General features: G+C 39.2%; 2 protein-coding genes across 2 annotated transcripts; both read right to left on the bottom strand.

Annotated features, from left to right (window-relative positions):
* On the bottom strand, nucleotides 1-27,710 carry Tmem242 (transmembrane protein 242). Its single transcript, XM_005321394.5, has 4 exons — nucleotides 27,475-27,710; nucleotides 26,895-26,995; nucleotides 21,346-21,483; nucleotides 1-435 (listed from the first exon to the last, which is right to left on the bottom strand). Exons 1-4 carry the CDS (start codon nucleotides 27,557-27,559, stop codon nucleotides 337-339), a joined length of 423 nt encoding a protein of 140 aa, XP_005321451.1. The 5' UTR covers nucleotides 27,560-27,710; the 3' UTR covers nucleotides 1-336.
* Nucleotides 2,729-21,339, bottom strand: LOC101957218 (L-lactate dehydrogenase A-like 6A). The gene has a single exon (XM_078018834.1). The coding sequence runs from the start codon at nucleotides 7,563-7,565 to the stop codon at nucleotides 6,429-6,431; it is 1,137 nt and encodes a 378-aa protein (XP_077874960.1). The 5' UTR covers nucleotides 7,566-21,339; the 3' UTR covers nucleotides 2,729-6,428.
* Nucleotides 27,711-27,892: the final 182 nt, after the last annotated feature.

The raw sequence follows: 27,892 nt of genomic DNA, 5'->3' as shown, positions 1-27,892 counted from the left end.
TGCTTATAAAGATTCTTTGTCATACTTTATTATAAACTCTTTTTTCCCGGGTACAACCCTTGGTTTATTGTTCCAAACAGACATCTTCCCTGGGAAGGCATCCCAGTGATTATTATTGTTAAATAGTCATCTGAACTTTGGGAAGACATTTCCCTCCCGACAGACTCAGGCACACAGAAAGAGCGCCTGCCGGGGAGCCTCGACACTGCGTCCTGCGCTTCATCACAATCTGTTGGTGATCCATGGGGAAACTGCTCCCAGGCCCTTTTCAACTGTGGTGGTGTTTCCAAAACCACCCTTCCTGCAGCAATCATACTGGAATTCACCCATGTCCTTCTATTTAGATTTCAGTGCTTCCTCCCACTCAACAGCTGACGTGGAGTTCTTGGGAATTGTTGGAAATATCGATTGCATTTTACTTCGAAAGTCTTTCATCTAGAAGAAGGAAAAAAAAATGGTCATCAAATGTCAGAAGAAGGGAGAAACACCCGAAACTATCAGAGACAGCACCTTTGCTGACTGGAAAACACCTCACTGTCACAGGCACAGAGCAAAAGGGATGACCAATAACCACCGAGGCCTGTATTCCAGCTGCCTCGACAGAACAAAGCACACACCTCTTTCTTCTTCCAAGTATGAATCCATTAACTAAATAACACAAAATTTCATTCTTAGTCTGGAAGGCAACACTGTCCAGCCTCTAGGATATGAATCTGCTATCAGAGGAATGGTGTGGCTCGCTGGCTTTCATACATACAGATGTAGCAAAGAGTGCCATTTCTGTCAGCCCAAATAAATGAGCATACTTAGGTCATTCAAAGTGAGAATTTCAGGGCCAGAGGGAAAGAATGGAGACAAGAAACTTAGTAGGAGTTTACTAAAACAAATGAATCAATGAATGGCAGATAAATTAGAATGTTCTTGTGGGCCAGGCAGTGTGGAAAAGCCCGGGTAGGGTTTTACCAGCAGAAGTTGATTTGGAATCCAAGAGTCAGGGTAGGGGCTGGGAGATCTTATGTAGTGCTGATAGGATTCCTGCAGTTCACCTGGGGGCCTGGTCCACCCAAGGCCTACACCCCAGCTCAGAGGGGAGTGCTGGCTCCTGGAGCTGGAGTCTTACACACTCTGATGGATGCTTATCCTCTCTCTGAGTCTGCTACGAAGATGCCATTTTGGCAGCACCACAGCCTCACCGTTTCTCCTCATCTGGATTGTGAAGGACCCTGGACTCATCAGCAACATGTAGACATTCTTAGAGTGTCACCCATGGTTATCTGAGAGTTAGTTAATATATTTTTTCATGTTGATACTTATTTTTTTCAAATTCAGGCTAAATCTTTACCTTGTTTCCAAATTCAGAGGTGATATCAGAGTCTCCGTTCAAACTCTAGTTCCGCCACCTGGAAAAGCTGCCTACTCTCTCCAGCCATAGTTTCCACTATGCAGAATGGAGATAATAACTATCTGCCTTCAGTTGTGAGGATTGCGTAGATGCACATAAAGCACACCTACTGTATGTTAGGTGCACACACATTATAAAAATGTGTTCTAAGAACAAAGCTCACATGGATATAATTATAGTGGTTTATTTGTTAAAAGCATTACTTTACAGTTATATATAATTTTGGTTGAACTATTCTGAGACTGAAGATACTTAAGGATATATCCATTATATAGTCTTAGGTGACCCATGCCAAGCATCTCCAAGCTCTAGACCCAGATTCCAATCTTGAAGATACACACATTATGGGACATGCCTCTTTCTCCCACCCCTTTTTTTCACTCTCCATGCTGAGAAGAGTTTTTGCACTATGATGATCCCTTTATGAGAGTTTCTTCACTAGGGACAGTACTTCATCCCTGGAAGGACCTGGAATATGGGGGAGGTGTGTCTATTTCTGGTTGTCACAATCTTGGTGGACTATTATTTGTATTTGGTGGGAGTTTTTGGTAGTTTTTTACTCTGAAAATCCTTATTGATGGTACACAGAAAGAACTGACTTCTCCAAAGCACCAACCATACCCCCATTGAGGAACTTTGCACAGACTTTCATAGTTGAGAAACAGGCACTTCTCGGACAGGGTTTACAATGTGTTACCTGGTTCTTTCCGGGTGAACATGTTAAAACTTAGCTTAATGACACAGTTTTCAAAAGGGATGTGAGATGGCCAAGGCACAAGCAACATCATTTACCGTTCTCCCTTCTCAGTGACATAGAATAGTAAGCTGCCAGGAAGCAGTGGGTGGGAAGCAAAGGAGGCCAGGGTAGGAGAGTGAAGGGCAGCTGCTCAACTTCAGCAGGATAGTGCTCCCATTCCCATTCCTGGCCTGATTTTCTTCTTTCCTCTCATTTCCCCCATACTGTATTATTTACTTGTTCCCAGGGTCATAGGTAAGTAACTGAACCAGTAGGAGGAATCATCTGGAAAACAGCCAACCAGGAACATAAGGGCTTCAGAACAGGAGAAAGAACTGAGGAGAGTGGGGGAAACACCACTTAGCCCTAGTCTCGAATGCTCAAGCTGTGGATATGGAAACCCAGCATCTACATTTAAGTTATAAACAGGTCTCAAGTTGCTTTAGACAATGGAGCTCTGCATACTTAAAATCTTCAGATTTTTTTCACTAGAGATAGCACTTCATCCCTGGAAGGAACTGGAACTATAGGGGGGTGTCTATTTCTGGTTGCCACAATCTTGGTGGACTACTATTTGTATTTTGTGGGAGTTTTTGGTATAGTTTTTTATTCTGAAAATCTTTATTGATGGTACACAGAAAGAACTGACTTCTCCAAAGCAAAACAACAACAACAACTTCAGATTTTAAGTATATGTAGTTTAACCATGTGACTAGAGTATATGAGAAAAAAAAAAATGTGTGTCACTTCCAGGCTCAGTATTAACCATAGGAGGTGACTTCCTAGGCCTCTCCTGCATTCCCATCGTAATACTGGAAATCTGTCACCAAGGTGGTGCCTTAAATGTCTACATTTAAGTTATAAACAGGGTCTCTAGTTGCTTTAGAGCTCCATATACTTAAGATCTTCAGATTATACCTCAGTTTAATTAATTTCTGAAAATCCTTACACATCAATTCTAATAAATGGGCAGTTATTGGAATTTAAAACTCTTTTGAGTTGTATTTGCCACTAACAAGTTCACTTAGTTTCTATCTTCTCACTTGCTGATGTAGGACTATTGCCAGGATCATTATAGGATCTACTGATATGAAGGCACAACCTTTAGATATGTCAGTGATTACAGCGTCAATGATAACTTTTAAGAATATGATAATTCAGTTTCTTCCTAAAACAGAACAGAGTAAGACCATATAATACTAATATATCAGGAGATAAAAATTATCGTTAGGTTGTAAAAGTGTGACTTGAACAGGAATAATGTATCATTTGGGATATCCTATGTATCAGGCACTGGACAAAGCACCATTATTTAATCTTCACAGTTCTATATAGCTTAAATTATGACCCTCCGCTTTATTATGAAAAACCAATTTGTTCCCATGATGTAGGCTCCCTGTTTACCTCTCTTATTGTTTCTCTTGCTGAGAAAAAACTTTTTAGTTTAAGTAAGTCCCATTTGTTGATTCTTGTTATTAACTCTTGTGCTATGGGTGTCCTATTAAGGAATTTGGAGCCCGACCCCACAAAATATAGATCGGAGCCAACCTTTTCTTCTATCAGACGCATAGTCTCTGATTTGATATCAAGGTCCTTGATCCATTTTGAGTTGACTTTTGTGCATGGCGAGAGGAGGGGATTCAGTTTCATTTTGTTGCATATGGATTTCCAGTTTTCCCTGCACCATTTGTTGAAGATGCTATCCTTCCTCCATTGCATGCTTTTAGCCCCTTTATCGAATATAAGATAGTTGTAATTTTGTGGATTGGTTTCTATGTCCTCTATTCTATACCATTGGTCCACCTGCCTGTTTTGGTACCAGTACCATGCTGTTTTTGTTACTATTGCTTTGTAGTACAGTTAAAAAAAAAAAAAAAGGAAAAAAAAAAAAAAAAGAAAAACCAGAGGTAAGAGAGATGATGTGGCTCCTAAGGATACTTGCCTGGCTGACTGATGTCTAGGAATCTCCCTTCAGTCACTCTGTTTCTATGATTCAGAAACACAAAGTGTCTCTAAAACTTTCACCCATGTGCCACCTTTCACTGAAAACATTTTTAAAAACATAATATATACCTCTTATAATAGTGGATATTTTCTTTTGGATGTATGACAGATGTAGCACTAATTTTCACCAAGAACCAGTATACATCTACTTCTGGAGATAAGGGATCATACTCCCACTTCTTAAAGTTCGATAACCATGTAACTAGTGTACATAAGAAAAAGAAATGTGTGTCACTTCCTGGCTGAGTATTAACCACAGGAGTTGACTTTCTAGGCCTCTCCTGCCTTCTCATCGCACGCAGTACTGGAAATCTGTGTCACCCAGGTGGTTCTTCAAGATAAAAGTAACCTGAGGTGCTAAGCCAGAACTTGAAGAAGAGCTTTCCAAGAGAGTCACTTGAACCCACTGTGGCTTCTACATGAGTGAGAAATAAATCTCTGTATTTTAAGGGAGATTGTGTTTCATTGTGGCATAACTCAGCCTATTCTGGCTGACATAAGGCATACTCTGATACCCTAAAGTCATACATTATGACTGTAACACAGTTGAATGAAAGCTTATCACATAAGAGGGAACAGGGACTCTGCAAATGAGCCCTACAAATCTCTTATAACCACTTGGGTCAAACAAACCACCAGTTTTCCCATGTCCAGGGAACTCAGCACATCAGTTAATCCCTTTATATGAAACCGTTTCCTGGGGGAATTAGAACATTTCTAGATGTTCTCAGTGAAATTGTATATGGGAGATCCATCCGATCAGCATACACAGGGCCATTTTTTTTTTTTTAATGAGGGATTGCTGTCCTAAATCTGTTTGATAAAATTCAACTAAGCAGCCAGCACTGGCTTGGCTTAGAGAGCAGATGCTGATTGCAACAATGATTTGAAGATGACATGTATTAGAACATAATCATGTTGTTCATTTAGATATTCAATGGTGTTAGGAAAGCTAATGTGAATTTTTAAATCTCAGCTTTCCATTTTCTAAGTTATTAATATTGTCCTTTAAGTAAAGGATAGATACACCATCTTTACTTTTTCCTAAACTCTTAGTATATCATATCCATAATGTCTAGAATATGAACTGAAATGAATGTTTTCTGAGAAAAGCAATTCTCACTAAGATGGCCAAGTCTTATGAAGCAATTAAAAACAGGGCACAACTGAAAAGCAAAAGCTGTTCACATGAAATAAACCAAGCAACAGGGATGACTCTCGGAGCCAGGGCCCACAGTACTAAGACCTAGCCCAGCTAGAACAATTTATAATAGCATCTTGATTTAACAAGACAGCAGATGGGGTTCTCACAGGCATGCCTGAAACGCTTTCACTAAATCAGGTTTTACTTTTGGTAACTGCACAATTCAAGGGTTTCTTTTTTTTGCCAAATCAATGACAGTAGCTGTACCACCTGTGACTGTCAGGCCTCTTTCTAAAGATATTCTACTCTACTGCATTGAACTTTTTTTTTTTTAAAGATATTTATTTTTTAGTTGTAGATGGACACAATATCTTTATTTTTTTATTTTTATGTGGTGCTGAGGATTGAACGCAGGGCCTCACACGTGCTAGGCAAGTGCTCTACCACTGAGCCACAACCTCAGCCCCCTTGCATTGAACGTTTGGTAACAGCTACATCTGATCACCATTATTTTCATATCTTAATGTTCTTGCTTCACAGGCATGCATGCACACGTGTGCTGTACACACACACACACAGAGTTCCCATTTCATGATGTTTGTGTTTAATAGTCCAGCTGATTGGCTGTCCCAGCAAAAAGAGGGAAGCCTCAAGATGGATTCATTACAAAAAAGTACCATGTGTGTACACAACTTTATTTATACATTAGAGGAAGTTACAACTTTTAAAAAGAGTATATAAGTGAACATATTTATCAATGAGCCAGAATGAATTAGTATGTATTTAACAAAAAGAATGGAATTTCTATAACACAATAAACACCAATATCTTTGTTTTGTATCCAAAACCACACAGACTTGTTTTTGGACTAGATAGCAACGACACTGATGTTCAAGGAAAGTACTGATACATAAGAGACATCAAAACCCCCTTTTGTGTTGCAGTCAAGAATTGTAAAAAGTACCATATAACATCTGGATACTAAATAATAAAAACCAAACAAACAAAACCTGGAGGGCTAAATAAAGAGGGGAACCTCTTCATCAATTTTTAGGAATTCAAGTTATTCTAAACCTTGGCATACACAATCCTATATCTATATTTTGTCTTCAGTAACTTCAGAATGGTGTCTCCAAACAACTTCAAAGCTTGAGCTCCTTCTGAATTCCCCAAAGGGTTTTTGCACTCTTTTTGAAGCGGGCCTCCTCTTCAGGGGTCATCTTTATCTTTATAATGTCTGTTATACCATTTTCTCCTAGGACACAAGGAACACTGAGGAATACTTCTTCATTTATTCCATAAAGACCCTTAATTATGGTGGAAACTGGATGCACTCTCCTGAGATTCTTCAAGATACTTTCTGTTAAATCAGCTACAGATAGGCCAATGGCCCATGAAGTATAACCTTTCATTTTAATAATCTCATAGGCACTGTTAACCACTTCTTTGTGGACATTTTCCCACTGCTCAGGGTCCTTACCAGTACCTATAGCTGCGTTCAGATCTTTTAGAAGGACGCCAGCGATGTTCACTCCACTCCACACGGGAACACTCGAGTCTCCATGTTCTCCAAGGACCCACCCGTGACAGCTTTCGGAGTGGATACCAAGCTTTTGTCCAATCAAAAACCGGAAACGAGCAGTATCCAGATTACAGCCACTTCCGATAACGCGGCTTTTGGGAAACGCACTCAACTTCCAGGCTACGTACGTCAAGATATCCACTGGGTTGGAAACCACGATCAGTTTGCAGCGGGGGCTGTACTGGACGACACTGGCAATCATCAATCTAAAGATGGCCACATTCCGCTGGACTAAGTCCAGGCGGGTTTCTCCCTTCTCCTGGCGCGCCCCTGCCGTGATAATCACCAGGCTGGAGTCGGCGGTGACCAGGTAGTCTCTGCTGCACACGATGCTGGGCAGCTTCGCGAAGGCGCTGCCTTGCTGAAGGTCCAGGGTCTCGCCCTTCAGCCTGGCTTCGTTAACATCCACGAGGGCGAGCTCGTCGCTCAGGCCTTTCAGCAAGATGCTTAAGGCGCAGGCCACGCCCACCGACCCGCTCCCTATAATGGACACCTTGGTGTGGTGGACGCGCTCCTCGGGAGCCAAATTCTTGAAGAGCTCCCCCTTCACGGTCGCCATCTCCGACACGGGCGTGAGCAGCCGGCCGCCGCCCAGCGGGACCTGCGCGGCCCGAGGGGGCCTGCGTGCCCTCCCGGGGCCCAGGAGCTTCGCGCTGGCTCTCTGTTTGGACCGCAGCACGGCGGCAGCCCAGCTCATGGCTGCGCACTCAGGAGGAAGAGAGGGAGGAAAGCCACCGCAGAGGCACAGTCCGTTGAGGGCCAGAGGAACCCGGCTAGGACGAGGTAAGGCCTCTGCGCAGGCCCCGCCCGCCCACGTGGCCCCGCAGGCCACGCCCCCACCCCATGAGGCCTCGCCAAGTGCTCAGGCTCCGCGCAGACCAAGGCTTGCGGATGGGCTTCCTGTCCAGCTAGGGCATCCTGCAGTTGGTTTTATACACATACTCTAACGTTTGGCAGGTGAACCCAGAGTCCTGGAGTCATCGATTTTCTACTCTGAGTAGGCAAGTAGTAAGATGCGTCAATCAAGTACAGGTGAATATGTTAAATTGCAGGCCACAAAGGTGCTATGCATTGTCTCCCAATAGCATTGGAAGAGAAATGGGCTCCTGTTTCCCAGTGTATTTAGCTGAAGGACCTTTTATTTAGGAAGGACTGACCATGACCATGACCATGATTCACACCCATGGAAGTTGACAGGTGCTCGACAACAGGGCAAGGGGCTGCCCATGTATTACTTCAATAGTCAAAACTCACCAGGAGAGGATACCCATTCCTTCTTATACCAAAGGAAGGCCTGTGATTGAGTCCTAGTAAAAACAACTTCTTAAGAAGTCACAAAAAAGGAACTTATCTTTAGAATGTTCTTAAAATCACAAATTTTAAGCAATGCACAAATCAGACTGATGACTAAAATGATGAAAATTATTTAGTATACAACACTGTATCAGTATATCTTACTTCCTCTGCTTTTTTTCTAGGCAGTCTTCTTAACTAATTTCCTTACAAATTGCTGAGGAGATGTACATTTTACATATGATGAAATGCACACTCTGATAAACTCAATAAACATCAAAAGCCTCAATTACAATATGATTCTTTCTCCCCACTTATAAATGATTTGAACCCAGTAAGGACTGCTCAAAGCACCCCTCTTGTTCTAAGACAGGATTTACTCTCCCAGAATGGGCTTCTTGGTACATATAGCCCTTTCATAATCCACAAGATTACAGTTTTGGGATAACAAATCCTGACAAAATGAATAATTTATATTCAGGACATGAAAAGCTGTTCTCATTCTTCCTGCCACTGAAGAGAGGAACAATATGCAAAGGAGTCGGATGAGGGGTGGGGAAAATTGGCAATCATTGTAGTTCCACAACCTTGTTTCAATGTGACTCATTGGCTGTGATGATGCACTGTCTAAGCCATAGGGACCCCAACACTCTGTTTAGATGGTACAGAGCCACAAGCTCTGTGACACACAAAAGCACAAAAGCATCAGAACATGAATTCTCTCCACTCAGGCAGTCAGATTTATGGTATACCATTTGTCAAATTTAAAACCTGAATTTTAAAAATAATCATCTTTATTGAATGGTAGCCAATATTTTAGAGGGATCCTTTAAAAGAAACAAAAAGATTTTGATAGCTATCATTTCTTTTATCCTAGTCCTCACTGGAAATGTTTTAACCTGATGAGTGCTTCCACCTTCTTCCTAAATGATTCCTTTGACCAGACAAGTCATTTTCCAGGATAAGTGCTCTTGAGCATGAAATTCAAGGACATAAAGACCATCTAAAGTGGATGGCTTCCTTCTATGTAATTTTCTTCCTAGAGTTTGAATTTCTTCAGCAATATAGTATCTGAGACCAGTGTCTTCAGTCTTTCCCCCTAGCCATAACTAAATCATTATAGGGGTGGGTTGGGATGGGTAAACCTTTCCAAAATAAAAATACATCAAACAAAGCCACTTTTTATTTACAATAAGTCTCAAGATAAGATGGGAAGTACTAAGAAAGATGAAGAGACGTAAGTGACCTCCAGAGCAGATGTAGGTCTACTCAAAGTTGTGGTAAGCCAAATATAGCCAGACAGCTCCCTAATGGTTTCTATCTTAGGTGGCTCATTATTCTTTTTGAATTGAAAACCTAGCTCAAATTATCTATTCAAAATGCAGTGTGATATTATAGCTGATGGCAGGATTACACTTTAATGCTTTTGTTTATACCACTCAGGAGGGAGGTGGAAGGAAATTCAGACCACTGCATGTCTCTGGAATGGCTGCAACTCAGTCACTCTGTCCTTCCACCTGGCCTCTCCCAGCCCACTCCCACTCTCCTTTTTCTGTCCAGGAGCCCAGTTCCCACAGCCCATCCTTTCACAGATCTTGCCAATCCTTCAAGCAGAATGGATTTTTAAAAAATCCTATGTCACCACTTTGTACCTATCTCTATTACAGGATTTATCATAATTAAATGTGAAATACTTATTGAATATATCACTTCTAAAGGGATCAACCTTATTTATTAACGTATCCTTATCCTCTAGATCAGAGATGGACACATGAATAAGGATTTGGGAAATGCTTATGATAGAAAAGGATGAGTAAATCAATGCAGATCTGAATTTGTAAGGCTAGAAAGAAGAGTAAGAAATGAAAATCTGGGCTAGAGAATCTACCTGGTGCTACAACAGAGATAGTAAAATGAGTGATGCCCCTTTAGGTTATTTTATTTATTTATTTATTGTTTATTTATTTATTTGATACTGGGCATTAAACCCAGGGGTGCACTTGGCCACTGAGCCACACATATTTATCCATTTTTACATTCTATTTTGAGTCAGGGTCTCACTAAGTTGCTCAGGGCCTCTCTAAATTACTGAGACTGGCTTTGAACTTGCTATCCTCCTGCCTCAGCCTCCCAGGCCACAGGTGTCTGCAACTGTGCCCAGCTCCCTTTGGGGTTTCTTAGCAAGGCTAATGCATAAATTTCAAATAAAACTGTGAATAAGTTAAAAAAAATTCTTACCTATTTTCATAGCCAAGCATTTTTCAAACCTTAACCAAGTTAAACAACAACAAAATCTATACTACTAGAAATACAGTGAAACAAGTATACAAATGGAAGAGAAAATATTTTTAAACATTAGAATTATTTAAAATGTTGTTTTTGGGAACCATTAAGAAAATAATCAGCCTAAGCAACTTAGTAAGACTTTGTTTCTAAATAAAATATAAAAAGGACTGGGATGTGGCTCAGTGGTTAAACACCCCTGGATTCAATCACTGGTAGCCCCCCAAAAAATCAGCATAAGAATTCCTTGATTTGGGGGGGGGAAGGATCCAAATGAGTAAAAATTAGTGTTAATTAACATTATAATCTGATCTGAAACAGACTATAAACTCACAAGGAAGGAGAGCATTACATAAACAAAATTATTTTAAAAGCTTTCTTTGTAATTTTAAAGTTATAAAATTATATTTTAGAATTAAAGAAGCCTCCAAGTCTCCAAGGAGCACCATGCCAGCAGCACCATCCCAGTTCTGACAAGCAAAAGTGCCTCCAGATACTGCCACATATCTTCTACATATATTCTGGGGCTGGGTGGGGGGACATTTTTGCCTCCAGTTGAGAACCAATAAGTTAAAGAATAAGAAGGGGCCAGATCACAGAGGGGTGCATAAACCATTAAAGGAACTGGACTTCATTCTCAAGGCAAAGGGAGCCTTTGAGATAGCAGAAGCCATGTAATCAGATTTCATTCAACAAATATTTAAAAAACACCTACTAATGGAAGGCACTATGACAGGTGCCAATGATACAATGAGCAAGATAAAGAAGAGCTGTTTTCAGAATTTACATTTTTACAAAGACTGATAAAACAAGAAAATAGGCCAAATAATTTTATTTTGCAATTGGTGCTGTGAAGAAAACAGGATAATGAGTAATTTTAGACCATATGGTCTGAGGATACTTCTCCGAGGAGGTGAAATAAATCTGGGTGGAAGTTCTGAATGGCAATAGAGCTGGCTATACAGAGAGTCAGGCCATAAATTTCCTGGGTAAAGCTAGAATAAAGGTCCTAGGCAGGAGTAAACCTGGTGTATTGGAGGAACAAGGGGACTGGCAGGGCCCAAGTGTAACAGGAGGGGTGTGCAACTGGGGTAGCTCAGGACAAGGTCAGGGAAGGAGGTGGGGCTTTACCATGCAAACCTTCTTCCACAGGAAGCTAGTGAAGAGTTTTAAGTGAAATAGTGTTATAACTTAACTTACATTTAAAAAATATCTCCAGCTGCTGTGTGGAGAAAAAAAAATGCAGGGGAAATGAAGGTGAGGTCAGGAGACCAAAAGGATGCTCAATACACAAGGTAAGAGAAGAATGGAGGTGGAGAGAGATGGAGGAGGCGGGCTATGAGTGACAACAAACAGGTCTTGCCCATGGATTAGAAGGGATGAAGGGAAATGAGAGAATCTGAAACAATTCTCACCTGGGCTTTTGGTTTGAACTAGGGGGACGGGTGATGGTGGTCCCTCCTGAAATGGGGGAGACTAGGTGAGGAATACATTGGGAGGAGGTGAGGAAATCAAGAACTCTGGGTGGGACGTGGGTCATTAGACATGCCTGTGAGACACAGTGAAAATGGAAAGTGCAGCCGAGAGGCAAGTCAGAAGGGCTATATATCTGGATACCACTCGAATGGACAGATTGGTTTAAAATGCCAGGAGCTGGATGACAGAGCCGAGGGTCTGTGCACAGATGAAGAATGAAGAGTCTCTGTATGGAGTCAATGGACTAATGTCAAAAGTATCAGAGGAGGAGCTGGCAAAGACCAGTGAGGTCCAAGGTGTCTCAGAAACCACAAGACCTACAAGACATTGCTTCCTGAGAGGTTGCTCAATGGGTCAAATGCGGCCAGAAGGTCAAGGAACGGAGGTAAGATCTGGATCTAGCAAGGAGAGCACTGGCAACCTGGACAATAGCACTGCAGTCCCAAGGAAAGAAGCTGGCAGATAGAAAGGGGGAGAAGTGGAAATGACCACCACATACAATCCTTTCAGGAAATATTTTCTGTGAAAGGAGCAGACCAATGGGAGAGAACAGCACATCTGTACATGCTGCAGCAACAGGGAGAATGTAACCATCAGTAAAGCCTGAGGAACAGAAGAGCAGCAAGGTCTCTGGGTAGATGACCAGGATTGGGACCTGCCCAAGTGGCAAGGGTGGGCTTTTGGTAGCAGCATGGACATTTTGTCCCTGGTAACAAGTAGAGTGTATGGTACAGCTGCAGGGAGAGGTCTGGGGAAGGTGAAGGCCAGAGTGCCTGGCAGTAAGATGCAGCAAGGATTGCAGTGAAGAAAGGTGGGAGGCAGAGAGAGCAGAGAGGCCGTTTTGATCATCTTGAGACAAGAAGTGTCCCCAGCCATTGTGGCTATGCAGGAGAGAGGCATTTCGTGACTGACGAGACAGGGTGAGAAAGAGTATGGTCATGAATGGTGATCTAGCTTGTCCCCTGGGGCAGCTTAGTGGACAGTGCTGCCATTCACTGGGAGAGTGGTCCAGGAGTAGGCTGCAGGGTGGGGTAAGTGACCATTCCGTGGGCAACATGCATTATGCCTGCAGGATGTCCAAGCATCAGAGTTAAGGGGCCAATGAGCCTGAGTCAGGGTGGGGATAAAGTCACTGAGAGGCAGGAACCTGTGGAGGACAGAAGATGAAGACAAAGAGGGGCCCATAAGCATAACTGTGTCCAGTAAAGCCACAGCATTTCAGAAGCAAATGGGACACCTGCAAGTAACAAACTAGGTCTGAAAAAAATTATTAAAAAAAATAAAAGAACTATAAAAGCCCAGGATCTGTTAGCACAAGAAGCAAACAATATCTGATATTCAGTCTTCAAGAAAAAGTTAAATTATGGTTAGCACAATTTGCATAGTGAAAAGTACACAGCATTAAAAAATATTTCTTCTTGGAGCTAGGGTTGTGGCTCAGCAGTAGAGCACTTGCCTAGCACATGCTGGGTTCGATCCTCGGCACCACATAAAAATAAATAAAAAATAAAGATGATATTGTTCCCAACTAAAAAATAAATATTAAAAAATATATATATTTCTTCTTAAAATTTTTCCCTAGTAATATTTATTAGGGAAATTGAATTCGAGAGACTTCATTTTCTGATATACTAACAAGTAAGTATATAAGTATATTAACATATTTATTAAACTCAATGTTTCATTGAATTTTAGCTATATTTGACTACCAATATCAGGTAGCTTTTAAAATGAAGCTTAAGAGGAAGCACACAATAACACAATATCAGGTCTATCAGTCCACAATGCTTTATTTAGATACATCTGTTCATACCGGCCAAATTTTATAATTTCAGTATAAGAAATAAGGACAAAGGAAAAAAAATGAAAAGAAAACTCAGTGAGATCAAGGCCACCTTTTCTCCTGTGGAATATGGCTGGGACCATTCCTGAGGTGACTGAGCCTGATTTGTGCCAGGCCTCTGGAAAGAAGGCCTTCTTTAATGGGTGCACATTCCCATTTCATAAATTGCCAGAGGCCCAATTTGACTTATGAAAGGAAACTGGTGGGTTTTTAAAGAAATATTTTGTAAATATGCCCCAGCATCAGATTTCTCCTTCCTTGGCGTAAAACACGTTGGTCATTATCTCCCATTTTACACTGAACAAGACCTGTGATTCAGTCCCTCTGTCACCAAATTGCTCCACACATCAAGAGCCTCTCCCCAGCCCCATGTTAAGCCATCAGAGCTGCAAAGGAATGCAAAACAAGGGCAACAGAGATGCCTCTGTTGCCTCAAACTTACTGATGCTTCCAATTCATTTAAAAATGATTCCAGGAAAATACTCCTTAATCCATAAACTGCTTGAAGGCCTAAGGGATTGACAGATGAAACAACCTCTGGAAGATCATTCTGCCTGTTTTCTGGGGGTTCTAGTGAGCACTGTGAAGAAGAGGAGGTGAGGCCAGTATGCTGAGTGTTAATCAGAGTAAAAAACTGAAGTTTCTTCCTAGGGCACAGCTGGTAGAGATCTTAGAAACACTGAAATTAGATTAGGAAGATGCAGAAAGATGCTTCAGCCACTTCTCAGACTTCCCTTGCAGATCACTCTGAAATGGCTACCATTAAACAATTTGCCAGGAGACTCATACTTGTTTTTAATCTTTGAACTAAACCAGTGAGAAGTAAACAGAACTTAGTCTATTCCCTTTGTTAGATATCATCAAAGTTGAAAACTTCTAAGATTTTCCCTCGTTTTATTTACATTTAGGGTCTTACAGTCACTCTGCAATACTGCTTCACTTGAGATGAATACATAAAAATAGTCTAAGAATAAATGTACTAATAAAAGATGAACCAGAATAGTAATAAAACTGAATTAAAGAGTCAAAGGAAGAAATGTAATTATAATTAGCAAAAGCCATCAGGCTGATCATAGAGTTAAGAAATAAATCTAAATATTAACATAAAAATTATACCTTGCAGCAGTTACAACAAAGAATCAGACAAAATAAATGTTGTTAGAATGCACCCAGAACAGTCTCAGAGGAAAAAGACAATATTACTTCCTTTAACTCTCAGAACAGGAAGGCCAAAGGCCCATTTCTAGAGAAATATTTAAAAGATAGCTGTTCTATTATATGGTTTACCTTTTTTGTTTGTTTATTTTTAAAGAAAAGGAGACCTGGGATCTTGAGAAAGCAGCCACCTATATCAGCAGATGAGGAGATAGGACAGGCCTGAAGAGGTTTGAAAAACTCCAATCACAGACTGTTTTCATTTGAGCCTTTATAGCAACAGAGGTGCAGGAGAGATGCAGTTTAAAAAAAAAAAAAAGAAAAAAAGAGATAATTCCCTATCCATCAGATGGCCAAAAGTTTCAGAGTAATACAGGGTGCTAGGAAACTTATATGGGCTGTAATCTTCTTTTTTAAAAAATTTGTTCTCTCTCTATATATACATGACAGTAGAGTGCATTTTGACATAATATATATACATGGAGTATAAGTTATTCTAATTAGGATTCTATTCTTGAGGTTGTACATGATGTGGAATTTCACTGGTGTTGTATTCATATATTTATATTCAAACATAGGAAAGTTATGTCAGATTCATTCTAAGCTGTTACCTTATAAACAAATTTTTCTGGAGGGTCATTTAGGGTTAGGGTTAGGGTCATTTAGCAACAGATAGCAAAACATTTTTATTTTTTTATTTTTAAATTTTTTGCAAAGACATTTTTAAAACATACATCCTCTATCTTTAAGACAAATTTCTCAACCAAGAAAAGTACAGTTAGAAGTATGCCTACATGATCACTATGGTGTATAATAGTGAAAAACTATTATCTAACTACTACTGCCAGTTAAGCAGATTAAGTAGATTATAATATGCAATGGAGTATCATGTAGTCATTGAAAGTGATAGAGATTTATGTACTCTGCTGTGGGAAATGTCCCTGTTACTGTGCAGTCAAAAAGGTCCCAGCACCCGAGGGTTTTTTTTTGTTGTTTTCAGTGCTGGGGATGGAACCCAGGGCCTCCCACATACTAAGCAAACTCTCTATCACTGAGCTCCATCCCAACCCAGCACACAACATTTCTGCACAATTCTATGAATCTACCTGTAGATACACAGCATAGGTCTAAAAGGGTGTTCCTACTATGGTCACTGTAACTTGGTGGGATTTCTGCTGGCTTCTGTTTCTTTTTTGTACTTTTCTACATTGAGTTGTTTTTTTTTTTTCTAAAACAGTGAACACACACACACACACACACACACACACATATATATATTTTAACCCCCAAACCAATGTCATCTTTGTTTTTTAAAAAAGATAGGCCCTAAATACATTTTTCTTTAAAAATAAACACCAATACATGTACTTTAGTTTAGATCTTGAATGTCCCCCTAGGACCTATATGTCTTGGGCTTGGTCCCAAGAAGGACATTATAGAAGGTGGTGGAATCTTGTGGGAGTTCCTGAGGTCATGGGTATGTGACCCTGAGGGACTGTGCAGTTTTTTCTTTGCTCCCTGGCCCATGACATGAGCAAGCAGCTGTGCTCCACTACACACCCCTGCCACTGTTGTCCAGCACCTCCACCAGGAGCCTAGAGCAATGGGGTCACTCAATATGCCTGGGACCTCCAAAACTGTGAACTAAATCTTTTCATTTAGACATTAATTTTCTCAGATATTTTGTTATAGTGACATGAAGCTGACTAATATAAAATAGAAATAAAGACAAATACCTCTTATCCCACAATAAAAAAGTTAAAAACATTTATAATTTATATCTCTAAATAATTTAAAGTAATTCAAAATAACTAAGAACATTTTCATTCATTGTTTTTATTTGGGTTTTAGTTTCTAGGAAGGCAACTGCTATAAATTATCTATAAATTCTTACTATACCAGGCATCATGAATACATCTACACAAGACACAGGAAAGGGAAGCAGAGGTGACTCTGCCAGTCCTTTGGTATGGCAACCCCCTCACAAATGTGGAGCACAGGGCCTCAGCAGTGTATTCTCCCTTCTGTAAAGTTCCAATTAAATCAACCAGGAAATACTGAGATACCTGTGTTTCCCCTCTGAAGAGAAGAAAACAATATCCAAGGTAGTCTAATTGAAAACTAGCTAAACCTCTTCAGAAATCCTTCAAATATCAATACCCATTATAGATAATAAAGTCAAAGTTATGCATTGAGTAACATACGAATAACTGTATATGACATGGTTTCTACTTTTTCTTCCATAATTAGGGAATTGCCAGTTAGTCCACTACAGGAACTCAGATCATTTACCTCAATTATTTTCTGAGCTTGAAGTACCTGCCCTGATAAAACAAGCTAATCACACTGCCCCTGCTGAATGATCAGTCTCTTGGGATCAGGTGCATAGCTTGTTTAGGAACAATGAACCCATAGGTCAACTCATCTCCCCCCTCCACAATTAAGTTACTGTGTTGAATTTAATCCTCAGTCCTACTCAAATGGTACAATAATTAAGAGTAACCAATGAACCTGGACTGAACAATCAGGCTGTGCTTGTTGGCCCAAAGCTGGCTAGGTGGCAGGGTAGATGTGAGTCTATGCTGATTTCTACACAGGCAGGGAGGTCCCCACCTAGTCCTGGGCAAACTCCCTAATTGGGCATGTTACTGAACTCCCACTAGCTCTCCTTTTTTTGAACCCTGATTAAATGATGTGCTATTATATAAAATACAAATATATTTGATGTATTACATGTGCTCCATGAAATATGAAATTTCATGATAATTATAAATAGAGTAAAACAAAAATATTTTTAAGAATCTGAACAGTATTTTGATTTAAGCATTTTTAACACATTCCCTTTTAGGCCAGTAGATGTAGCTGTGAACTAAATTAGGAAATACAAGTACTTTTATCAGGCTGCTCAAAGTCAGCCATTAGATGGCACCTTTTTTTTTTTTTTTTTTTGTGATGGTGGGGGCTGAGTTTATTGCAGATTTAATGCATTTCAGGGAAGCTATACAACAATTATTTGATGCTGGAGTTGGTTTTTACTTACCTACATTTATCTAGAAAGTCCCCTCTTAACGATTTATTGTGCGCATGGACCATTTCTGCTCATCGTTTTCTAACCAATACTGTTATCCTTAGGTAGAGAAAAATGCCATTTCCCAAAGAGGCAGTGATAGTGACACAAGTTCATTACTGGACTCAGGTCAATCTCATCATCAAAACTCTAAATGCAGGAACTCTCTAAATGTAGAGATGAAATATCCTATATGCTGTCTGTGAGCCTCAGAACAGGATAGTAAGAATCTTCCAGGGAAGGGAATGGTAAGGCTTAGACAACAGCTTATTGAGGAGATGTTCTTAGCACAGTGTGAGACTCTCGAAAGACCCATTAATGACTTCCAAATGAACACACCAACAAATTAATAAACACTGCTGCCTTTAAAACATGGGCCTCTTGGAAAATATTAGTGGATTCATTTTTCTGTGACATTTCTTAAATAAGTAGATCAAACTGATGTGCCTAGTGACCTGTATGTGGGGAGAGGGTATCTGCATTCCCTCTATTTAGTTAGGCAAAGATGCAACAGAAAAGGAATCTGTGTATTCTTGTATTCAGTGGTGCCAGTCAGAAAATATTTTTTCTCCCCAAAATATTTAATTTAGGCAATAATCCTCTTATTAGTACCATAAAACAAAGTTCACATTCTGGAAACTAAAATAGCACAATCTAGCCCATAAAGCCAAATTCTCCAGTGTATAATAACCTAATTTTGTTGGTCTTTGAAAATTTAAATTGAATCATTCCATGACTCTTAAATCAAAGATTATTCATATTTTCATACCTTAAAATTTTTTATTGAGTTTATAACCAGAGTACCAAACACTGGAAACATCACCCATCAATTCCACTGTCAATGGAAAGTGCTAACAGGCTGTCAGCCACTTAACTTTATTTCTAGGTGCAAGCCCCGGGTACATTTCATAGGTAGCCAGAGGAGTTTTATGAACTCCTCTGCAGTAAAAAACTAATAGAAATAAAATCTTGCACAATTTTTTAAAAGGTATTACTAGTAAAGTAATATTTTAAAGGAAAATATGTAAAGGCAAAATAAAAAATCCACTCATATGCCCATAATTCACTCACATATTTCTATCTGACATTTTTCCTCCCGGGTACCTTGTTTCAGGTACCCGCTCTCCTATCATACATAGCTATGAGTCCTGTTTTCCATTTACTGTAATATTGTAGGCATTTTTTAATTGCAGATGATAGCTTAAAAGAAGATTTTCTCTTCTTTGAGTAAAGAATGGCCAGTCCTAGACCAGACTTGACATCAATTATCATGTGGAGAGATGAGGCTCTCACTTACCCAGAAAAACTTGGTGAATTATCAAGAACAACATGGTCAGGTCACAATCAAAATCAAATTCACTACCTGTCTCCCTCCCCTGGCTCCTTTCACTTATTCCTTTATTTCCCATCTTAGCTAATGGAGGTAAAGCTAGAAAACATGCAGATATTGAAGATTTAGAATTCAGTTCAAAACTTGACTCTGTCAGTTATAAGTTGTGTGATCCTGGGCAAGTGAGTTAGGGTCTTGAGCCCTTATTCCTCACTTATAAAATGGGGGATAGTAATGCTATATTATTATTAGGCAGAATAAATAGTCTGCTATGTCTAAAATGTTGGTACAATGGATGAAATGAAAAAAATTGAAATAATAACAATCATCAAAAATCTTCAGTCAGTGGTTTTCAGAATTTTCCAAGTTGTCCCTAATTTATTGTTACAAAGGATGATTAGAAAGCAAAATCACTTTAAAAATAACGGTTGTTCAGACCAGGGAAACTATCATTTGTCCATCAGTGTGTTTTGACTGAAAAGTACAATAATCCCCATGTTTAGTTATGATTAAACTGAATGTGAAAAGCTCAATTATGTTTATAAGGTTGCTTTAGCAAACCACTCCCTGTTGCACCCCCCCCACAACTCAGTGTCTCCTTCTCTACTGAATTAATCCATCTCCACATAATTCTCCAACTTAAAACCAAAACCTTCTTAACTCCCTCCTCCCAATCCTTCTGGTTATGACTCCATTTCTTTCTTTCACTTTACAGCAAAACTCAATACTTATCTGTACCTACTGCCTCCAATTTCTCTCCTCTATTCTCTTTTGAATCTACTCTACTCAGGCTTTCCGCCACCATTTCAACAGTGACCACTATATTGCTACGCTCAAGCCGGTGGTCAGTGTTCTTATGCAACTTCTCACTAGCATGCAACACAGCCTCTTCTTAAAATGTTTTCTTCTCCTGGCATCCCAGCTACTACTCTGGCTCTCCTGGCCTCTTTGGTCAGAAAATCCCTTTTGCTACTTTCTCCTCTCTCCAATCTCTCCACCTTAGGAATCCACAAGAGCTCCCTCCTTAGACCTCTTTGCTTTCTTGCCACCCAGCTGCCTGCCTTCATGAGCTCATCTGGTATAAAGACTTTAAACATTATCCATCTACTGGTGAGTCTCAAATTTATATCTCTACTTTGAACCTCCCCCTGAATTCCAACTTCTATATCTAACTGATTACTTGATTCTTCATGTGGCTTTCTAACATATCTCAAACCCACAAGTCCCAGACTGAGCCCCTTATGCTATCCCCTAACATTGGTCTCTATCCATTTTGCAGTTGCCCATGCCAAAATCTTGGAGACATTCCCTGATTTCACTTTTTTTCTCATATCCCACATCCAATCTACAACAAGACCTTGCTAACTCCAGCTTTGAAATAAATCCAGAACTTCTTTTCATCAACTCCATTACTGCCACCTATTCTACTAAACTCCCATCAATGCTCATCTGTCATTAAGAGCCTGATACACAGAACTTCCTAGTAGTTGTTTGGAAATTCTGTGGACCCTCTTAACAACAGAAAAGAAAGAAACCAATCTTTTTTAATGGATAGCTTTTTAGCTTAGGGTATAAATTTTATAAACACATACATATACACCCAGACATAAACACACACATATTTAGGCTCTTAGGATTTTTTCCAATAATGTGTAAGCAACACAATTAATCATTTAAATAACCCATTTTAAAAATGCTTTAATTATTTTACAAGAATGTTTATACATATGGATGGATGTTAAATAGTATAGAAAGTTGTTCCAATTAACAATTCATTAAAGAAGTAGCTAACATCAATTTACATAGAATGAACATTAGCTATGAATTAGTCATTACATAATTATAGTTGAAAAACTTAAATTAGTTACTAGTAATGAGAAGTTGCCTAGAAATTGGCAAGAATTTCATTACATTCTTTGCCATTACTTCCCAAGATAGGACCACACTACATGGAAATTCGAACACCAGGAAAATTTAGATAGCAGAAAGTAGAAAAAACAGCCAGATGCCAATCATAAGTAGTTACTTACACTGTGAACTCCTAAAGCTTTCCAGACTGCGAAGCTGATCACACCAACCCCACACCAGGCATAAAGTGAGCCCCAGCCAAGAGCTCTCAAGGCAAGGGAAGACCCGCTCTCTGGTAAGGCAGCTGTAGCCATGCTTCCCTGAAATGAAGACAGAAAGGATTGGGTAAAATGATCAATTCAGAAAGGATAAGTAAGCTGGGAGTGTTTGAAATGAATTTTAGTACTCTATGTAAGCATCATGATGCTAGGAGGCCTGGCCTAACCATGGTCAAATAGCAACTTCACTACTTAGTAAGTCAATATCTCTGATTGACAGACATTTCAGCATACAAGACACTGTGCCTGTTAATTCTTCCAGAAAAAAACATTCTCTATTCCCCATTCATTGGCATTTTTATTAGAATAACATTAAAATAATTACCTAATCTGATAACAGCAGATTATAACACCCTTTCATCTGGAAAGAAATTTCTATTTATTTGTGTCTGCTTCTTTTTCAGAAGAATTTTCTTTATATTGCTCAACCTATTTCTTAGTGCCGCTTTTTCTTACGCATGCTTGGCTAGAGATTGCTAACACTGCTCCAGCACACAGAAAGCCTACTCTTTGTTGATCTGCATCCCTGTACATAGCATCATGACTACATCTAGTAGGTACGCAGTGCTTATTGACTGGCACTTTTTTTAGATATTCCTTAGACCTAACCAGGTCACCAACACGTCCTTCTTTAACCATTTTCCACAATACAAACAATATTCTCTCCATCTCATTCCTTGTCCATATTGCTACAGTTTCAGTGTGGTTCCCTAGACACCACAGATCTCACATAGATGCACTCCCTGGCTTTTAATTGGCCTGATTTTTGCCCAGAATTAACCAAATGTTATTTTACCAGGGTCAGTTTAAGTGCTTTGGCCTAAATATTATTTTAGAAACAAAGATTAAAAAACCATCATTCCCCTGGGAAGGACAGAAATTGGCCTATGCATATATATATTTTAAAGTCTACATACACCCACATTTGTTTTACTAAATCAAGTAAAAAAGAAACTGCATGAAAATAACTCTTAATGATACAGCAATATTCACATAAAAATCTTAATTTTGCCTTAGACTTTTTAGAAAGCAGGTCATATTTGTGTAATATCAGTCTCATAAGTTATAAAATAAAATTAGTTATTATTAGTCATACTACATAAATTATACTTCTGAAAATGAATTTTTGTGGCAACTTGATGTTAAAAATTAATCTTTGAGTTTTAAAAGTGTAGACCCAAGCTTTTTCCTCTAGGGGAAAATGCCAAATGACATTCACGCACTCCGTTCAAATTTTTCAAAATGAATATTGACTGACTTGCTTCAGGAAAAGATTAATTTGCCAAAAAGTAACATTGCTTTGAAAGCATTTTCTCTCACTGCCATTTTTTTTTTTTTTTAAATACAGGGTCTTACTAAGTTGCTTGGGGCCTCACTAGGTTGCTAAGGATGACCTTGAACTTGAGATCCTCCTACCTCAGCCTCCAAGTCTTGGGATTACAGGCATATGCCACTGCACCTGGCTTCATTTTTTTTTTTTTTAAGTTAAAACTAAGGCTTTTGTATTTGAAAGTTGAATTTAACAAATCATACTGCAGTTACAGTAAAACACTAAGGAGTATTCCCAAGATAAAACAAAAATGATTTTCTAAGTGAAAACTCAGTATTTATAATACTTCTATGCTTGAACATATGTATATTCCTTATCTTCTAACATTTACCTAGTAGCCTCTGAGAATTAATAATCTATTATTCATACACGTAGGAACTACCAAGAGCAAATTGTCAGAATGCTAACTGCATACTAATGAATAAGTCTACGTTTTAGCTTTTTTTCAATATAATTCTGGGATTTTACATAAATCAAATAGATTTTTTAAAAGAATGTTCAATCTAGTTTAATTTCCCCTATAAAGCAATCTTATCTAATATCAAATTTTTGTTTACGTCACAGAATAACTTAATAATGTATGCAAAATACTTTTAAAAGGTATTTTTTATAATTTTTCAGAAGTTACAGCTATGAGAAAGATGAATGATAATCTGTCCTTTTAATCTACTTGTTACATAAATGGATCTTGAAATAACTCAGTAATGTGATAAAGTTGTTCCATGCCATAACATTTATAAGGCACTGAATTACTTTAGATAAGCAAATTTCATGTTTATGTATACATTAATAGAAATATACACACAAAATTTCACTCATATAACCTTGCAATCTTTTTATGAAACTGATATGTGAAAAGAACCAGTTTTAGAAATAAAGCTTGTTCATTTAAATAGATCAAAGAAGCTCAAGAGTGGACTGTCTGGCCACCTTAGATGGCATTTTCCTGTTTATCGAAAAATTACAAAGAAAAACAACTGTGCTTACTTAGTCCTTATTATTATTTTCCAGTTTCCAGCTTTCTAGCATGAGACACAGCTAAAAATGAAAATAGGTCACTACGGAGCTGATTATCTGTCTGAAATAGAGGCAGTGTAGGTAGCCCCTAACTGAAAAGTTGGTCATTAAAAAGTCCTTTTGGGTTACAATCCTGTGTTATAATACCTACATTCCCAGGTTAGTGGATAGGAGTTTATGTGAATAACAATATTACTAAGTGGTATGATTTATTCCCCAGACATAACTGAAGATAGGAAAGTACCATGTCCAGCAAGTTGCTTGATTCACGTGTGCCTGTTTCTTGCTCTTTAATGGGAACAACACACAGTAACATCAGCTCATAGGGCTGTGTGTTGGTTAAATGGGTAAAGCCTTTAGAATAACAGCTGGCACTTGGTAGGAATTCAATGTTTGGAAAAATAATTATTATAATAATAGAAGACGTCTAGGTGGTGGGTGACCTTTAAGTTCATTGCCTCAGTGATACTCTTACATTGGTGCTTGCTCAATACAAACTGATTAAATGTGTGCTCCAGAACTTGAGTTCTTCCACAACCCATTTTAACTCTCAGAACGTGGATAAATGGTAATGCTCTGATTCCACTGTTTCCCAGAGGGAAGCAGAACTTACATATTTAACCATCCAGAATGGTGGTTCTCAAACTTTCTGGGTCTCAGGATCTTTTTATACTTGGACCCAAAAGATTTTCAGTTATGTAGGTTATATTTACTAATATTTCATATATTAGAAATCAAAACCAAGAAGTTCTCAAGTTTTATTCATTTTAAAATAGAAGCAAATTTTACATTCTTGCTAATTTTTTAGATGCCTAATCTAATAAAAAAGAGAACTGGATTTTCATGTCTGCTTCATGTTGCAAAAATTTTTTTTGTTGTTTTGGTTAAACTATATGAATAAAATCTGGCCTATAGATATGTGGTTGGGAAAGAGAGAAGTAATTTAAAAACTTTCCTTTTTTTATAAAACTTGACAAAACTCCTAATTCAAGGTTAGTTACAATATGGAATCTGAAGTCATGTCAATGAACTTCTTTGTAATTTATTATATTAAAATGTATTAGTCTATTTTGTACTTTGAATAGACCTTTTATTCCATGAATACATGATTACTCAGAAGATACTGATTTACCAAGTTATATACATATTTCAATTACTGATATGATTTATTAAACAATATATTTTTTAAAACATCCTTAATATCACCATAAAAATTCTCATCAGTAAAGTTGCTGACCACTAAGTAGGGGTTAAGCCCAGGATGGCAGATAAGTTTTCTAAAACCTAATTTTAACTGAAAGTTTGAATTTTAACAGTGGAAACACAGGTTCATATTTTTCACTCTTAGGAAAATGTTTCCATATACCTACTTCTAAATAACAGTTTGTCAGTTGTTCTTTCGAAAAAAAATATTCCATGGGAAAAGTGGCTCGTTCAGCTAGCAACTCAATCACACACTGCTTTCCCCAGAGAAAGACATTTTGCCTCAATGTTAAGAAAAACTGTATGAGTATTTCCCATTTCTTCTCACAATTCAAATGTCATGATTTACTAAAACTAAAATTTTTACTGCTTGGACAATAACATTCTTATGTAATGTTTGTTTGTTTTAATTGCAGATGTACTGAAATGAAAAACACAATAATGACTATTAGTATGGTTTTCTGCCACTACGGTGACTATGCCAAGGCACAGCAGTTTCACTGTCCATTACTTCCTTACCATGAGTACAATTATGTTTGAATAATCATGAAGACAGTTCTGACCTTACATGCCCACAAAAGGGTTTCAATCACCAGTGTTCTCTGGATCAGTCTGTAAACCACCATCTTAGACCATGAAGGGCATATGTGATGAATAAATCTCAGAACAAAACAGAATGCAAAGTTGTAAATATGTGTGGAATCTCTAGCTTTCATCAGATTCTTAAGTCTGTGAGCTGAGGGGTAACATAAAAACATTTCAGCTTACAAATCAACCAAATTCTACTGTTAAAGCACCACTATTAAATTTTACTGCTTTCTGCCACAAGATATATTTCTGCTCTAAAAATATTCAATTACAAAGGGAGAAAATGATCCATAAGGTTCTTAGTGATAATTTGAGTTGTTCCATGTAAGCCCTCAGAAGGAATTTAAATGCTTCAAATTTTTCTCTTGTCATTACAGTGTCCAGAAGAGTTAAGTATGAATGCCCAAGATAAGAGAAAGCAAATCCAAATGGTTTAAGATTTTTCATGCAACACTCTTCCTCAACAACGGTAATAATTTGGGTGAATATTTAATTTGTGTCCACCTCATTAGACTCTAAGATTCCTGAGTGGCAGAAGTGTTGTTCATTTTTAATCTTTGCACCTAGTTAGTACAGTGTATGACACATGAAAGATCCCAAGTAAACATTTGTTAAAGCAATGAAGTACTGAATAAGCCAAAAGGGGTGAGAAGGAAGAGAAGGAACAATACAAAGAAAAGAATCTACAAGAAAACTCAAAGAAAATTCCTCATCAGTGAAGGAAATGAAGTACACAACACCAAAAAACAACTGTGTCAATCTTGCTAATAAGTTAAGGATATTTTGCTTTAAGTATGTTACAATCATTCAACTAGTTTCTGGGCATCTAAATTATTTTCTAGGGGCTGGGGCCATAGCAGTGAATGAACCTCCTGTTTAAAAAGCTGACATATTTCTCACTGACACAGGATGCGCTTTATTTCAATATTACATCTCTGAAACAGAGATCTTACTGCAGTAAGTATCAAGAGTTTAACTGCCATAAATTTTCTTTCTAATAGTACATAAAATATTGGGACCTCTTATACTAATAGTGAGTTACCTAAATTTAAAGTCATGTTGTGACTTATACCAGATAAGCTTTCAAAGTCTTGTTCTGCTAAAATTTAAAAAACCACGAATCAAGCACTTCTTTTTAAATGAAAATGAAGACCATCAATTAATTTGTAAATTTCTTTAATCCATGTGGTATACTCAGACTGACTTCTTAAAACAATGAGAAAGGACATCAACATTTCCTTTACTTTTTTACATAAAGAGATGCCATTTATTATAAACAATAACAATGCAATGAATGGATCTCAGTGTCACAAACCTTATTGAACCATTCAGGGCTTTTCTTTTTAGCCAATGATAGTGTGGTAACAAATCCAGCCAACATTCCTGCTGCGGCAACAGAACCAAGGAAAATTCCACCTGCCAAGAGTTTGGGAGATTCAAATTAAAAAAAGAAGAAACAAATAAGTTTCAGATACTTTTTAAGTTACACTCAAAATTACTTCTGAAATTCGAGAAATCATGGCTGAGCAGTTGTTGCCAAAGGTGAAGGGCAGCCTCGGGTGAAGTGCGCCCGACCTCACGACCTCTGCTTCCAGGGGTCATCCCGGGTGCAGCTCCCTTGCCCTCTGCGCGGGCGGCGGCGTGAAGTTTCTCCCGGGGGTAAAGAGAGCGAGTGTAGTTAGAGCAGGGGAAAAACTGCCGAGGGGATGGGGAAATGCGGCCCGCACGCGAGAGCGAGCGCGGACCCGGCTCCCGGCTCCCGGCTCCCGGCTCCCGCCGCCAGCGGTTCCCGACCCCGCCAAATCCAGGGGCAAGGCCGCGACGCGGGCTCCGGGCGGGATGCGTAGGGGAACGCCCTTGGCGCAGGCCAGGCACCGCCCCGCCCCACTTCACACCTTTCACCAGGAAAAGCCGATCGTCCGTGGGCGCCGGAGTCTCCAGGTGAGAAGGCTCGCCAGGCCCGGCGCCCGCCGTCCCCATGTCTAAGTCTCCACCACTGCGTACGGCGCCAACCGGGCCCGGGTGGAATCTAGAGCAGGGCGGAGGAGAAAGGTTCCGCTGCGGCCTCCCCTGTGCAACCTGAAGACGAGTCCGGAGTGCGGTCGCTGTCCCCAGACCCCGTCTTCTCCCGGGCTGGGCGGGAAAGATGCGAGCGCCGCCCGCAGTGTCCCCGGCCCCGCACCGGGGGCGGGGGCGAAGTCCTCCAAGGCGGTCTCCCCGGGAGGGTCACTCGCGGACTTTATTCATCATGTGGTCTACTGAAGGAATGCTCAACCCAACTCTAGGGGGCAGTGAGGGGCCGCAGACGAGCCA

Source organism: Ictidomys tridecemlineatus, chromosome 8, assembly GCF_052094955.1.
Source record: "Ictidomys tridecemlineatus isolate mIctTri1 chromosome 8, mIctTri1.hap1, whole genome shotgun sequence".
Taxonomy (NCBI): Eukaryota; Metazoa; Chordata; class Mammalia; order Rodentia; family Sciuridae; genus Ictidomys; species Ictidomys tridecemlineatus.
This window is presented reverse-complemented; position numbering and strand designations above follow the sequence as displayed.